Genomic DNA, 16,502 nt, shown 5'->3' with positions numbered 1-16,502 from the left:
TGGTGGGCTATGTCTATGATTAACTGTATAAATATTAGAAATCTCTTCCATGAACCAGAACAAATGTATGACAATACAACTAGAAGTTAACAATAGAGGGACATATAAGGAAAAAATATATACCTATTGCAAACTATATTGTATAGTTAGTAGAATTTCAGTGTTCTCTCATAAACAGTGACAAATGTACTATACCAATACCACAAGTCAACAATGGAGAGGGGGTGGTTAGGGATATGGGAGGATTTGAGTTTCCTATTACTTTCTTTCTTTTTTTCTTTTTTTTTTTTTTTTTTTTTTTGCTTCTTTGTCTTTATTTCTTGTCTGGAGTAATGAAAAGTTTCTAAAAATTGAAGAAAAATTAATCGTGGTGATGGATGCACAGCTGCATAAGGGTACAGGGGCAACTGATTGTACACTTTGGATCTTTGGATAATTGCATGGTAGATGAACAATCTCAATAAAAATTAAAATTAAAAAAAAATCTCCTTGAACAAAAGACTTAATATTATTCTTTGTAGATAACAAATTTACCTGGGTAAGACTTACTAAAAACAGTGGTTGCTTACAGAGAAAGCTACCTCATGGGTAAACACAAACCCTGTGAAGTTTTATTGGAGCATAAGGTGTTCAAAGGCAAGAAGAATGAAAACCCTGATGTAGACCTGAGAAATGATGAATCCTAAAATGGCTTTTTAGGGGGAAGAAGAATAAAACTTCTTGTAATACTGAAATATCAATGGTTTTCTGAAAGATAGACCACCAAAAATATAATTAAATAAACATGAAGATTGTACAGTTGGTGTAGTTCAATAAAAATTTATTGACTATTGCTCCATGCTACATGCAAACTTAAAATCCTTTTACACAACTACTGCCAGGCAAATAAGCTCAACACTACATACAAACAAAGAATCTATGGTCCCTTTTCTCAGGGTGATTATAATACTGTATTTAGCAGCACAAATAGAAATTTGAACAAGAAACAAAACAGTACAGAGGCAATATAACTGAGTGTTTGGGCAAGAGCTCAAAATAAAGAAGATAATGCTTTGAAAAGCACAGAGGCAAGCATGTTAAGGGCCAGTTTTGTTTGATTATGTTAGAGAATAAAGTGCAAAGAGTAGTGGAAAGAGGTGAGTCTGAAGAGGTAGGCAAGGACAGGTTGTAGAGAACTTTGTGTGGCTTACTAAATATCAGATTTTCTCCTGGTGAGAACCTGATGCAAATTCTGGACTAAGGATATGAATAAAATTATCTTCATGTCATTATAAAGTGATTGAATATAAAAAGTTGATTCTGTAACTGAAGAAAGAGGCATTGAGGTGGGTGGGAAGCCTGAATGCAGATGAACTATTTAGTGGCATCTGGAGGTAATAAATAATAGTCAAAACTAAAGCAATGATTCTGAGGACTACCAGTTTTAGAAGAATAGAATAAATGACTTTTTCTAATGAATACCCCTCTTCTCTTTTCACAAATCAATCAAGAGTCACAGGGGAAAAATAACAAGAACCAAACTACATCATTCATGAAACTAGTAGATGAAAGAACTCCTGAGTGAAAAAATAAACAGAAGACCTACCAACCAACAGGAATAGAAATCCAGCAAGGGTGAGAGAGGAAAAAGAGTGAAAACTCCTGTGCTGTACATCTCAGGAAGAGTTAAAAAGGGCTTTGCCCCCAAGATGAAGAGCACATGATGTGGTACAAAAACAATTTTCTGTTTGCAGCAGTGAGAACACAGTGCATGTAATATTTGTAGGATCTTTCATGACTTGTTTTGATACAAGAAAAAAAAAAAGGAGCAGAGTGACATCATCAACATGGCAATGTAAGATACCCCTTGCGAAAACCTCCCCAGAGATTCAGTGAATAAAAGGACAAATCTCATTTGCTTAGAACTCTGGAGGAAGGTAGAGACTACAGAAGGATTCCACAAGTGCTGAATCAAAGAAAGAGAAAACTATCTGGCAGGAAACTTCCATCTGGGCTGGCTGGTCCTCTTCCCTCCCCCTTACTCAGTCCCATGCATCTTGGGAAGTTCTCAGAGGCAGCAGCCCACAGCCTTTCCACCTCCCACTGGGACACATACTATAAAGCCACTCACAGCAGTGAGTTAGAAGCCCATGCATATCCAGATGCAGTGACCAAACTCCACTGAGACATAGGGCAGAACATAAGCCACTAAGGAGTGCTGAACACAAAATGGCACCCAGGAGGAGCTTCCAAAATGGAGAATTAGGTAGGTAATAGCACAGCCCACTTTCTCCCAAAAGCAGTGAGTAGCCAAACAGAAACTGTCTGAATCAACTGTTTGGGGATCCAGGGATCAGGAAAAGTCAGTACAACATCCAAGGAAGTGTGGGAAAAAGAGACTGAGAAATCATGGTCAAAGACTGTGAATAATTCCCTCCATGGTTCCTGGCACCCATCCCCCATCCTTGAGGGTAGCAGTAACAGGTGGCCCAATCCTTGCCTGGCAGATGACTGAACTGGGATGGTTGTGGGAGTCCACTGCCCCAACTACAGAAGGGGACACAGCCCAACACTGAGCTAGATATTGGCTAGTAAAGTGAGAACACGAGATCCCCACAGTTTCAGCCCCTCCCAGTCAGATACCACTGGACACCACTGTTTTGAATACTTAAGAAGTGAATTTGGCAAACAGCCACAACAGCCTGCCCTTGACAGAGGAGAATAGGCAGCCAAAGAGCACCATCTGCTGGGTAGGCTAGAAAGTACAGGGGAAAAAAGGACTTTGGAGAGTCTTTCCAGGCCCTCTCCAAGGGGCCATTGGATCTGGTCTACACCCCCCTGCACAAGGTACCTGACTCTGTTTTAGCTAGGAAATACTGATGATCCAATTATTAAAAAAAGAGCCTTAATACAAACCCAATCAAAAACAAAATCCTTGACCAGAAAGAGAGAAACCAAACTTCAAAATAAGCCCATCAAAAAACCCAGATGACCAGATACCAGCAAACAATCACAAGGCATACTAAAATGTACGAAGATGTAACCCAGTCAAAGGAACAAATTAAAGTCAGAGGAGACACAGAATTTGGAAATACTAACCAAAGATTTTCAAGCACATCTAAACAAATTCAATGAGATGACTAAAGAGATAAAGGATGCTAAGAAGAAACTGGGAGAGCATAAAGAAGAATTCAAAAGCACACAAATAAAAATACCAGATTTTATGTAAATGAAAAATAACACAGATGAAATTAAAAATACACGAGATCAGTGGCTGAGAGATTCCAAATGGAGTTGAGAGGTTACTCTCATGGGCATTCTTATGCACTGTATAGATAACACTTTTTAGGTTTTAATGTATTGGAATAGCTAGAAGCAAATACCTGAAACCGTCAAGCTCAAACCCAGTAGCCTTGACTCTTGAAGATGATTGTATAACAATGTAGCTTACAAGAAGTGACAGTGTGATTGTGAAAACCTTGTAGATCATACTCCCTTTATCCAGTGTATGGATGGATGAGTAGAAAAATGGGGACAAAAACTAAATGAAAAATAGGATAGGATGGGGGGGATGATTAGGGTGTTCTTTTTTATTGAATTTTATGGAAATTCAAGAAGCCCAACAAACTCCAAACAGAATATATCTGAATAGACAAACCCCAAGACACATACTAATCAGACTGTCAAATACTAAAGAGAAAGAGAGAATTCTGAAAGCAGCAAGAGAAAAGCAATTCATCACAAACAAGGGAAGACAAGACAAAATACTGATTTCTCATCAAACCCAATGGAAGCAAGAAGGCAGTCACACAATATATTTAAGATACTGAAAGAGAAAAATTGCCAGCCAAGAATTCTCTATCCAGCAAAGCTGTCCTTCAAAAATGAGGGAGAGAGAAGATGTCACCAACATGGTGACATAAACAGCTTCTGAAAACTCCTCTCCAGAGATTCAATGAAAAAAGAATAATTGTGAGTTGTTTGATACTCTGGAGGAGGATATAGTGGAGAAGCATGCTGCAGATGCTGAATCGAAGAAAGATAAGAAATGTCAGGTAGGAATCATCCATCCTAGACCAGCTGACTCTCTCCCCTCCACCTCACTCAGGCTCAGGATAGAAAAGGCACAGAATCAGCAGACAGGAACCCTCCACCAGGGACAGATTTTAAAATCTCTCACAGCAGTGAGACATACTCCCAATGTTTAAAGACCCAGGGGACAGGGGAGTACAATTCAAGGCCCATGTCAGTGAGGGACAAAGAAACTGAGAAAAATGTAAACAGAGACTGCATTTCCAAACCTGAGTCTGAAACCCTTCCCCACCTTTGAGGGAAACAGCAGCCAGTGGCCATTTCCTTGCCTTGGGGATGGATGGAGTATTGGATCAGCTGAGGGAATACTCTACCACAGGTGTAGCCCCATATCAAGCCAGATTTTGGCTGGCAAATTGAGGGCATAAGAATCCCACAGTTTCCACTCACCTTCAGCAGCCTCTGAGGATGATTAAGTTATGGAACAGTGACATCTGCTGGAAAGTCCAGAAAGTTCAAGGGAATACTGACAACCGGCCAGTGAAAGAAACAAAGAAATATACATATCAAAGAACACCAACAAGAAAACCCAAAGCAAAAGAGAGAAAACAACCTCCAGAATAAATTAATCAGGCAAATCACATGCTTTGACAGCAAAAAAATCACAAGCCACACCAGGAAACATGAAGATATTGCCCAGCAAAAGGAACAATCTAACAACTCAACTGAGATTCAGGTGTTGAAACAACTGATTAAAGATGTTCAAACAAAGCTTCTAAATCAAATCAATGAGTTGAAAGAAAATGTGACAAAACAGATGAAGGATATAAAAAAGATACTGGGTCACCAAAAGGAAGAATTCATAATCTTGAAAAAACAAATGGCAGAACTTATGGGAATGAAAGGCACAACAGAAGAGATGAAAAACACAATGGAGACATACAACAGCAAACTTGGAGAGGCAAAAGAAAGGATTACCAAACTGGAGGACAGGTCTTCTAAGTCCCACACACGAAAGAACAGGTAGGGAAAAGAATGGAAAAATATGAGTGAGCAGGGACTCAGAAAACTGAATGACAATATGAAGTGCATGAATATATATATTATAGATATCCCAGAAGGAGAGAAGGGAAAAGGGGCAGAAAGAATAATAAAGGAGATAATCAATGAAAATTTCTCAACTCTTATGAAAGACATAAAATTACAGGTACAAGAAGCACAGCATACCCCAAACAGAATAGACCTCAATAGACATACTCCGAGACACTTACTGATCAGACTGTCCAATATCAAAGACAAACAGAATTCTGAAAGCAGCAAGAGAAAAGCAATCCATCACATACAACAGAAGCTCAATAACACTTAAGTGTGGATCTCTCAGGAGAAACCATGGAGGTGAAAAGGCAGTGGCATATGATATATTCAAAGTACTGAAAGAGAAAAACTGCCAAACAAGAATCCTATATCTTGCAAAACTGTCCTTAAAAAGTAAGGGAGACTTGAACATGTTTACAGATAGACACTGAGAAAGTTCATGAACAGGAGAGCTCCTCTAAAAGAAATACTAGAGGGAGTGCTACAGACAGATAGGAAAAGACAGGAGAGAGAGGTTTGGAGAAGAGTGTAGAATTGAAGATACCAGGAGATAGAAAGAGGGTAAAGATCAAGCATTTGATGCTGAAGGAGTACAGAATGCTCAACAGGATTGATTATATAGATCCAGAAATGGATAGCGCAATACTGGGTTATGGTAGTACAATATTGTAAGTACACTGAACAAAAATGACTATGAGTACGGCCAAAAGAAGAGTGTTGGGAGCATGTGAGATATCAGAGGGAAAGATAGAAAATAAAGACTAGGACTAATTAACATAGTGAAACCTAGAGTGGTCAGTGATTGTGATTAAATGTACAGATATAAGAATAAGGGACGACGAATGTCAGCCTTGCAGGGTGTTAAAAATGGAATGGTATTGGGGAAAAAAAACAGTCAGTGCAAACTATATTCCATAGTTAACAGTAACATTGTAATATGCTTCCATTAATTGTAACAAAGTCAATATACCAAAGCTAAATGTCTATAAGAGGGGAATATAAGGGAAAGGTATAGGATCCTTGGCATTGGTGGTGTTGTCTGACTTTTTTTATTGTATTGTATTTTAATTTTGTTTTTTGTTGTTGTTGCTTTTTAGTTGTTAATTTTTTCTTTCTTTTTATTTTTATCTTTTTCTTTTTCTTTTTTCATATCTTCCTCTTTCTTCATGGAAGAAACACAAAAGTCCTCATATAGATAGTGGTGTTGAATGCATAACTTTGCAACATCATAATGCCTCACTAATATGGACTAACTGCTATGTGCAAGCTCTAAGAATTGGATCTGAGAGCAGAGATTATCAGGGGAAGGCTTATTATAAAGGTTCCTAGATTGTAAGCTCTTAGGACAGTTACATTTATTTCTGAATTTAATGGCTATTTCTAAATTGTGAGATGCTGAGCACTTTGTGTATAACCTGGTCAGTCCCTGGAGCTTTAGGGGTCTGTATGACACTTGAGACTCAGAGCCAGAGTCCAGCAGCTATGAATGTCAGCATTACCCCATACAGCAAATGTTAAGGAGCCTGAAAAAGAGATCAGACTTCAATTCAAGATATGAACAAAACAGACTTGGTTAGGACTAAGGTAAATCAGACTGAAGGGTAAAGAACAATATTGACAGTGTTTTAAAACTTCAACTTCTGTGTGAGACCAAAGGAAGATATGTTTGTTAGGTGCAAAATCTATATTTTTTTGCAACACACTATTTAATTTAACATGTTTGTTTGTTTTATTCAAACACCCTAATTGCATAGAACTTCGAATAGGGAGTGAAATCTGGTTGATTTGTGCAGGTTAGTGTGAAGTCACAATACATCCCAGAGTAATCTGGGCAGAGAATAAAAATGTATTTCCAAAGCCTCCTGGAGGGAATGGGGGAAAATGTGGAAATATTAAAGTTCCCCACCTGGGGAATTACTGATATTCTCACAAGCATTGGGGACTACCAATTTAGAGGGCCGAGCTAAATGAAATCAAAGTAAACCTGAAAAAATGGAAGGACATTCTGTGTTCATGGATTGGAAGGCTAAACATTGTTAAGATGTCAATTTTACCCAAAATGATCTATAGATTCAGTGCAATACCAATCAAAATTCCAACAACCTACTTTGCAGAAATGGAAAAACTAATTATATTTAATTGGAAGTGCAAGGGGCCTCAGATAGCCAAAAACATTTTGAAAAAGAAGAATGAAGTTGGAGGCATCATGCTTCCTGACTTTAAAGCATATTAATAGCTACTGTGGTCAAAAGAGCACGGTATTGGCATAAAGATAGACATATTGATCAATGAAATCAAATTGAGAGTTCAGAAATAGACCCTCAGATCTATGGTCAATTGATTTTGACAAGGCTCCCAAGTCCACTCAATTGAAACAAAAGTCTCTTCAATATATGGTGCTAGGGGAACTGGATATCTATATGCAAAAGAATGAAAGAGGACCTCTATCTCACATCCTATACAAAAACTAACTAGAAATCGATCAAAGACCCAAATATTCAAACCAGTGCCATATAACTCCTAGAAGAAAATGTAGGGAAGCATTGTCAAGATCTAATGGCAGGTGGTAATTTCTCAGACCTTAGTTAGACCCAAAGCACAGCAATTAAAGAAAAAAATAGATAAATGGGAGCCCTCAAAATTGAATATTTCTGTGCTTCAAAGGACTTTGTCAAAGGGGTGAAAAGGCAGCTGACTCAGTGGAAGAAAATATTTGGAAATCACATATCTGATAAGGGCTTGATATCCAGAATATATAAAGAAATCCTACAAGTCAACAATAAAAAGACAAATAACCCAATTAAAAAATGGGTAAAACATATGAATAGATATTTTTCCAAAGAGGAAATATAAATGGCTAAAATGCGCATGAAAAGACGCTCAACTTCACTAGCTATTAGGGAAATGCAAATCAATACCAAAAGGAGATACCATTTCACACCTACTAGAATGGCCACTATTAAACAAACAGGAAACTACAAGTGTTGGAGAGGATATGGAGAAATTGGAACACTATTTACTGCTGGTGGGAATGTAAAACGGTACAGCAGCTATGGAAGATGGTTTTCTGGTTCCCCAGAAGGCTAAGTATAGAGATGATACAGCAATCCACTGCTAGGTATAAACCCAGAGGAAATGCAAGTAGGGAGGTGAACAGACATTTGGACACCGATGTCCATAGCAGCACTATTCACAATTGCCAAAAGATGGAAACAACCCAACTGTCCACCAACCAATGAATGGATAAACAAAATGTGGTATATACATATGATGGAATATTATTCAGCAGTAAGAAGGAATGAAGTCCTAAAACACACACCAATGGATGAACACTGAGGACATTATACTGAGTGAAATATGTCAGACACAACAGGACAAATTTGTATGATCTCACTAATATGAACTAATTATCATGTATACTCATGGACATAAAATCTAGAATATAGTTTATCAGGAGATAGAATGAGGCTAGAGAATGGGAAGTGGATGCTTAATATGTGCAGAATTTTTTAACTAGTTTGGATTTAAATGTTTGGAAATGGATAGAGGTGAAGGTAGCACATTATGGTGAGTCTAACAAACAGCACTGAATTATGTGTTTGACTGGTTGAAAGGGGAACTTTATAATTCAAGAACACAAAGTATAGAATTATGGGGTCAAAGAAAATATGAAAAACAACAGAGGTTAAATATGAACAGGTACACTTCTAGAAATAGAGAGTAGGAAAAAATTTTCATCACAGATGTTAAGGTAAAACAGGAAAGAGAACTGGTCAAAACAGACACTGCTGAAACTACTCAGAGAGATAAAAGGACAGATAATAATCAAATGAAATGGAAATAAATCAGGAGATTAAAGAATTAGAGAGAAAATACAGATATGAATGATTCAATAAATGCATGATTGATATCTCAAAAAGAAAACTCAAATGATGAAACACAGGACATTCCAAACAGAAGGAGCAGCAAGTGCTAATGCAAGAAAGCAAGCACACCGCATAAAGGACATGCTTGTATAAAATGACAAACAGATGACATGCTTGTATATCTGGAAAACCCAAGAGAATCAACTGAAAGATATTATAAACAACAAGATAATAATAAGAAACACATTTAGCTGTTACTCTCTGTTCTAAACACCTAACCAATATTGATCCATACTAACAACCCTATGAAGTAAAACACCTCCATCATCACAGAAAATTCTGTTAGACAATGCTGGGATAGATAGTGAAAGTTGTTCACTGATATCCATTTGCTCTTTCTGGGATCCCTTTTACCAGTTCCATTAGTGTGCTTATCCCAGAGCAGCCACAAGTGCTACTTCTAATAGCTCATACCTGCAATCCTTTTCAGAAAATCATCCATGCATGACTGGAGCCACCTTGCCCAGATGTGCCAGACTTATGAAGACCAGTTGGAAATTTAGTATTCAGTAAAAACGACTTCACAATTCAGTGGGGAAAAGATGAACATTTTAATAAACATATTAGAATACCTGGAAAGCTCTATGTAAAAATGTTAAATTAGACCCATTTATGACACCATACACCAGGATAAGTTCCAGGATAAGTGCATAGGTTTTAATATTTTTTAAAATGAAAAACATATATGCAGCATAAAGTATGGATGGATTCCTCTAGAACCTGGAAATAGAGAAAATATTTAACTATAGGTATCTCAAAATCTGCATGTATAAATAGAAAAAATAGGTAAATTTGATAATATAAAAATATAAACTTTGTATTGCCAAACTATCATAACAAAGAAAAAGATGCAAAGTGGGAAAATATTTGCTGTTTAAATGAGAGATAAATGTTTATACACCTACTCATATGAAAAATTTCTAGAAAATAGTAACAAACAGACCAAGAACTCAACAGAAAAAAATGAACAAGCAATAGCAATAAGTAGTTCACAGGAAAATAAATAAAAGTGATCCACAGCATGTTTAAAATGCTCAAACCACACACAGTAAAAGAAATGCAAAGCATGATTACACAATAGGGATAGTCTTAATTCCCAGTAAGATGGAATAAAAAGAACCAGATCTATCCTACCACTTTAGACAACTGGAAAACCAGACAAAGTATATTAAATCATTAAATCAATGTTATAAGATATTAAGCAACGATCAGCATAGAACTGTGATCATTGAGAGAAAAAAAATAATGTGAGCCATATGATTACACCAGCCTAGTGCATGGAGGCCATTTTCAGTGTAAAATGGAGAAATTTTTAAAAGACCAGGGAATTTGGGGTGGCAAAGGTAGCTATAATGTGCAAGGCAGAGTATCAAAGAGGAGGGAGCTACAGAGGGAGGGCTCTGGGGATCTACAAAGGGGTATTCTAGAAGCTTTAACTGGGACATGATCTACACATGCATGAGAAGAAATTAACCACTGGAAAATAGTAGGCATAAGAGTTTCCATAACACACCCAGGGAACGGAGGAGTAAAAGAACATAGTTTATGTGTCCTATTGAAGTTAAGTTGGTATCAAAGAAAAACAGGATTGTTATAGACTTAAGAGGTTAATTTAAGCCCCATGGTAAACACAAAGAAAGTATCAGAGAATATGACCATAGAGATGAAAAGTGGAGTATGGGTTACGAGAAGTGGGGGAAGGGGCAATGGGGAGTTAAGAAATGAGTGTAGGGTTTCTGTTTGGGGTGAAGGGAAATTTCTAGTAATGGATGGTGGGAAGGTGATAGCATTGCAACATTCTAAATGTGATTAATCCCACTAATGGAATGCTAAGGAGGGGTTGGAATGGGAAGATTTAGGCTGTATATATGTTTCCACAAGTGAAAAAAAAAAAAAAGATAGTCTAAATAGATAATGACAATTAAATGCCAAGGATGATCCTGGATGGGATCTGAGGATGGAGGAGAGGAGGCTCAAAGGGACACAGTTGGGATATAAGAAAAAAAAGGAAATATAGAATGTAAGCTTTGTATCAATGTTGAATTTTTTGAACTTCTTAGCTGCGCTTAATGGGATTGCATAAAAGAATGTTCTTGTTCATGGGAAATGTGTATGTGAATTATATTGTTTGTTCAAGGATGTGTGCAGCTTGCTCTCATATATTCAGAAGACAGAGCAATAGATGGATGATAGATAGGGAGGGAAGGAGGGAGAGTGGGAAAGAAAGAAATGGTGGTGTGACAGGATGTTAAAGTTGGTGGATTGGGTATTGGGGGAGGGGGGACAGGGTATGCTGGAGTTCTGTGTATGGGGTTTGTATTGTTATTGCAACTGTTCCTGTAAGTTTGAATTTATTTCAAAATAAAATTAAAAAAAAAAAAAGCAAGCCGTAAAATGACCCAACTGATTCCATGTAATTTAACTGCCCAATAAAACAAAATCCAAAATTATTATACAAAATCTTGTAATCAAGCATAAAAATTACAATGTGCAGCATGAAGAGATGCAGAAAATGACACTAACCAGGAGAAAAACAAATCAACAGAAACAGAATAAGAGAAAACAGAGACAATGGAACCAGGAGCTCCATATGATTAAGAAAGTGTTGGGAAAACATAAGGAAATGCAAATACATGAAAAGATGGCAGACTGAGACACTCCAGGGCTCCATCCCTCACAGAAGCTTTAAGCAACAAGCAAGAACTGGCAGAACCATCTATACCCAAACTCCAGAAAACACTTAAAGAGTTGCAGTAACAGGTGAGTGCCAAATCAAGAAAAAAGCAACTTAAAAATGGTCATTGGCATGGAAAAGGCTATGCTCCCAGTGCCAGTCCCTGATCCTGGCTGGAGGGAGAAGCATAACCTTTGTTCATATACCAGGGTGCATGTGCATCTGTGCCAGTCCTCCATCTAGTGGCAGCCCAAGGGATTCAACCAGGACAGTCTTTGCAAGCTTGCAGTTTCAGAATTGCCCAGCACATGGAAGCAGCTCACAGAGCTCTCCTGCAGAGCACTGTAAGGGAATGGTCAAATCACAGATGCCCACATGCGGAACATACAGTGCAGTGTCCGGGACCATAAGGAAATGCTGTTTTCTAAAGGAATGGGGACACGCACATCTATCTGTGCAAACGGGGGAATTCCTAAGGCCATATGCACATGCCTGGGACAAGACACATGCAGATAAGATGGGGGAGGACCGTATGCTTTGCTGTGTGCTATTGTCTAAACTGGTTATTAGGATGGCTAAGCTTTGTAGGAGAGTACTTGCACAGGCTAATCCACAGAGAATGGGAAAGACATTTTCTTTTTTTTGTTTGTTTTGTTTTGCTTTTATTTTTTGTTGTTAGCACCTGGCATTCAAGGAAATCGCTGTCATAATATTGGTTGGATACAAACTTAAGAAACAGACATCTCAGTGCCTAAATTCCTTGTATGGTTATTTACATTATATCTGTATGTTTTCTTCTTAAAATAATTATATATAATATTTATTTTTATCACACAGAAAACTTAACATTTCTTCACTATAATTTTCCAACTTCATTTATAGGTCGCTTTGTAATAAATTTTCTTTTATAATTTCTACATTTTATTTGATTTTTTATTTAGCTGTAAATCTAGTACACATAAAATAAGCATCTTTTATATTTTTATTCATGTTTATAAGCCAAAGTCTGTCTCCTTTTTTAGTGCTGAAATACTTAATCCATTTATAATCTTTTAATATTCACATACTTTTATTTGCCATAGAAAAATAATGATACTATTTAGGATATAATTCAGGTAAAAAATTATTATCATACATACTGAACAGTGTAAGAAATTACAGCTTCTGGTCTCAAACATTTTGATTTATTAGTAATAATAAAATTTCCTGAGTTATCTCTATATGATTTATCCTAAATTTTACTTTCCAATGTAAAATAAATCTAAAAATATCAGTACTAGCTATAGCTAAAAATGAATAGACAAATCCAAATGTTATAATCTTCAAACTCTGAAAGTCACCGAGGCAATTAACTTCTGTTTCATTAGTCCTCTAGGTATAAACACACTGAGACCTTCAAAGGGCCTGACAAAGGTACATATCAGATTATGGAAGCCACGTTCCTGTGAATAACTGCCAAAGAAAAGGGTGTTCAACATTTTCATGGAAAATGTGCCCAATATGTGAGATTTCAGCCGTCACTGACATCTTCAATAATAAATAAGAAGAATGCTACACTCGAAGACTGGATTCACTCTTCCTTTATATATTTGGGATCTTTCGAGCAAGGGTTCCCTGTGAAGAACTGACCAGATAAGAATAGAGTTCTTGAGGAGAGATTTCACAGTGGATATCGAAAACACTAAATTGTAAAGGTTTGTGAAAAATTCAGTGAAAGAAGTTGATGACCTCCAAAAATCAAGATGAATCTGAATTTCTTAAGCTTTGCATGAAAGAACTCTTCCTGACACTTAAAATCTTACCAAGCAGTCTCCTCATTGCCACCCTCATCTCCTTATTTCTAAATGTATAGATGATGGGATTCATAAAAGGTGTGATAAGGGCATCAAAGATGGCTAGAAATTTATCTATAGATAAGGTAGGGAATGGCCACACATAAACAATAATGCAAGGACCAAAGAAAAAGAACACCACAGTGATGTGAGCTGAGAGAGTGGACAGGGCCTTGGATGAGCCACCTGAGGAGTGTTTACGAACTGTGACCAGGATGAAGATGTAGGACACAATCAAGATGAAGAAGGTGCCCATGGAGATGAAACCACTGTTGGCAGTGACCAGAAACTCCAGGCTATATGTGTCTGTACATGCAAGCTTGATGAACCGGGGAAAATCACAATAAAAGCTGTCCATTCTGTTGGGGCCACAAAAGGGCAAATTTACAACAAAAGCCAGCTGGGCCACGGAGTGGATAAGGCCAATGGTCCAAGCAGCAGCCAAAAGAAAAATGCACATTCTCAGGCTCATGATTGTCAGGTAGTGGAGTGGCTTACAGATGGCAATGTATCGGTCGTAGGCCATGACTATTAGCAGCACCATCTCCGTACCCCCGACAGTGTGAATGAAGAACATTTGAGTGATGCACGCTTTCAAGGAGATAACCTTATATTTTCTGAAAAGGTCATAAATCATCTTCGGGGTTGCAATGCTGGAAACACCTGTGTCAATGAAGGAGAGATTTGCCAGCAAGAAGTACATGGGGGAATGTAAGTGATGGTCTGAGATTATTGTGAGCACAATGAGAAGGTTTCCAAGCATACTCGCTACATAAAATATCGTGAAAAACAGAAAAAGAAGAATTTGTATCTCCCAAGAAGTGGTGAATCCCAGCAACAAAAACTCTGATACCACTGAGTAATTTCTTCCATCCATCAACTTCGTGTGCAGCGCTGACCCTGGAGTTCCGTAAAAAGCACGGAGGGAGAAAAACATAATTTTTTAGTTGAAAGGGTAGATCCTGGTTACAGAGTGACGTGAATGTAAAAAACAAAAGATTGACTTGCCATTTTTCAGTTACTTAGATTTCACATAGTAAAAGACCCACAGAGAGCCAGCACCAAACCGTTCTTCATGCCTAGATCTTTGGTAACAGCTCATAGTGTAGCCTCAAATTTTTTTTAACACAACATGAAGGTTTATTGATTAGAAATGCCTACTTCATTTCAGTACCTATTTAGAATATTATCAAGAAGGAAAAATGTAGATGAAGGAACCCCAGAATTTAAGACAAGTAGAGAGATTTATGCTGCCTGAAATATGTCCTGAAAAAAAAAATGCCACAGAAGATAAACATATGCAGAAAAGCACAGAGAATTGTCTGGAGAGGTGTCTTGAATTTATTCTTTTTACTGGCTGCCTAATATTCCCCATTTGTATAGACTAAAATATACTTACTACATCCCCTAATAGCCAATCACTTTGTTTCTACATTTATTTCCTCTCCCCAGCTTTGCATAACAATGCTTTTTTCACAATAGCATGAGTTCCCAGGAGTGAGATTCTTATATCAAATGTGTATTTTTTATTTTAGTCAAGTTACCTAATAGCTTTCCAAAATGGTTATAACAACACATATTTCCACAAGAATAAATGTTATCACTTTTTGAAATTGTTGCCACTATAGTGGGTATAAAGTAAGATCTCATTACAATTTTCATTTCCTTGACAGCCAATAGATTAGAGCATCTTCCAATGTGTTTGCAATTTGGATTTCCTCTTCTGTGCATTGCCTATTGATGTCCTTTCTTACTTCCTACTGTGCTGTCCTCTTCTAGTCAATTTGTAAGAGCTCTTTTTTAAATTGTAGATACCAAACCTGTGTCATCAGTTAAATTATTTTTTCCAAATCAATTATCTATTAACTTCATTTATGGTTTCTTTTGCTATACACAAGTCTTTTTTGTTATGTGATTAAATATAGCTGTTATTTTTTCATAGTTACTGGATTTTAGTCTTAGTTAAAATATCCCTTGCCTCTGGATCATACAAGTACACTCTTAGATTTTCTTTCAATATTTTATTATTTTACTTTTTCTATTTAGGTCTGAGTGCCATTATTTCTGTATATTAAAAAAAATAGAAATCCAACTTTAATTCCTTCCAGGTAAATAGAATTGTGACAACACCATGCAACAAATGGCCCACTCTTCCCCTACTGATTTTAACCACCACCTCTGTTGTCTATTAAATTCCCAAATGTTTTGGGATCTGTTTCAGGAATCTCTACTGTGTTTTCACTGATCTATTTGTCTATTTCTGCACAAACATTATAGCGATTTTTTAACAGTGACTTTTCTTACTGTATCTGATAAGGCAAATCCCTCCCTTCAATGCTTTGTCATACTTTCTTAAATATTCTTGAGATTATCCATATAAACTTTAAGATCATTTTATCCAGTTCCTCCAAAAGCTGTCATTGGACTTCTGACTTGAATTGCACTAAATTTCTATATTAATTTTGAATGAAATGGCATTGTTATGATTTTCAGTATTCCCATCCAAGAACATTATACATCCATCCATTTGTTCAAACTTTATGTCCTTCAATAGGATTTTATCCCTTCTTTTTCATATATGTTCCCTGCCTTCTTTGTTAAAATTATTCCCATGTATTTTATAGCTTTTTTCTTGGCATTATGAATGCCTTTTATCATTTCTGTTTTTAGGTTCTTCTTGCTAGGAATGGAGAAAAATTGTTAGCTTGTTTGTGTTTGTCTTTATATATAGCCACCGATACGTTCTATTATTGGATCTAATAGTTATTTACCAAAGTGTCTTGGGTTTTCTGGTTTTACACAATCATATAATCAGCAAAAAGAGATAATTTCTTATTTTCGCTGGTTCAATTAAGATATTATTTATTTATCACACACCCTCCTCCCTTATTAACATGAAAGTCCTACTCTGCTGTTCCATTCTTGCCGTGGTTCCCATCCCTCACCCAGTCATGCATTTCTCTA

At 36.9% G+C, this 16,502-nt stretch overlaps 1 protein-coding gene across 1 annotated transcript; it reads right to left on the bottom strand.

The window, feature by feature from the left end:
* Positions 1-13,443: 13,443 nt before the first annotated feature.
* On the bottom strand, positions 13,444-14,418 carry LOC119532837 (olfactory receptor 4F3/4F16/4F29-like). The gene has a single exon (XM_037835109.1). It carries the CDS (start codon positions 14,413-14,415, stop codon positions 13,444-13,446), a length of 972 nt encoding a protein of 323 aa, XP_037691037.1. The 5' UTR covers positions 14,416-14,418.
* Positions 14,419-16,502: the final 2,084 nt, after the last annotated feature.

This window comes from Choloepus didactylus, chromosome 4 (genome assembly GCF_015220235.1).
Source record: "Choloepus didactylus isolate mChoDid1 chromosome 4, mChoDid1.pri, whole genome shotgun sequence".
Taxonomy (NCBI): Eukaryota; Metazoa; Chordata; class Mammalia; order Pilosa; family Megalonychidae; genus Choloepus; species Choloepus didactylus.
Note: the sequence above shows the minus strand (reverse complement) of the source record. Positions and strands in the feature narration are given on the sequence as shown.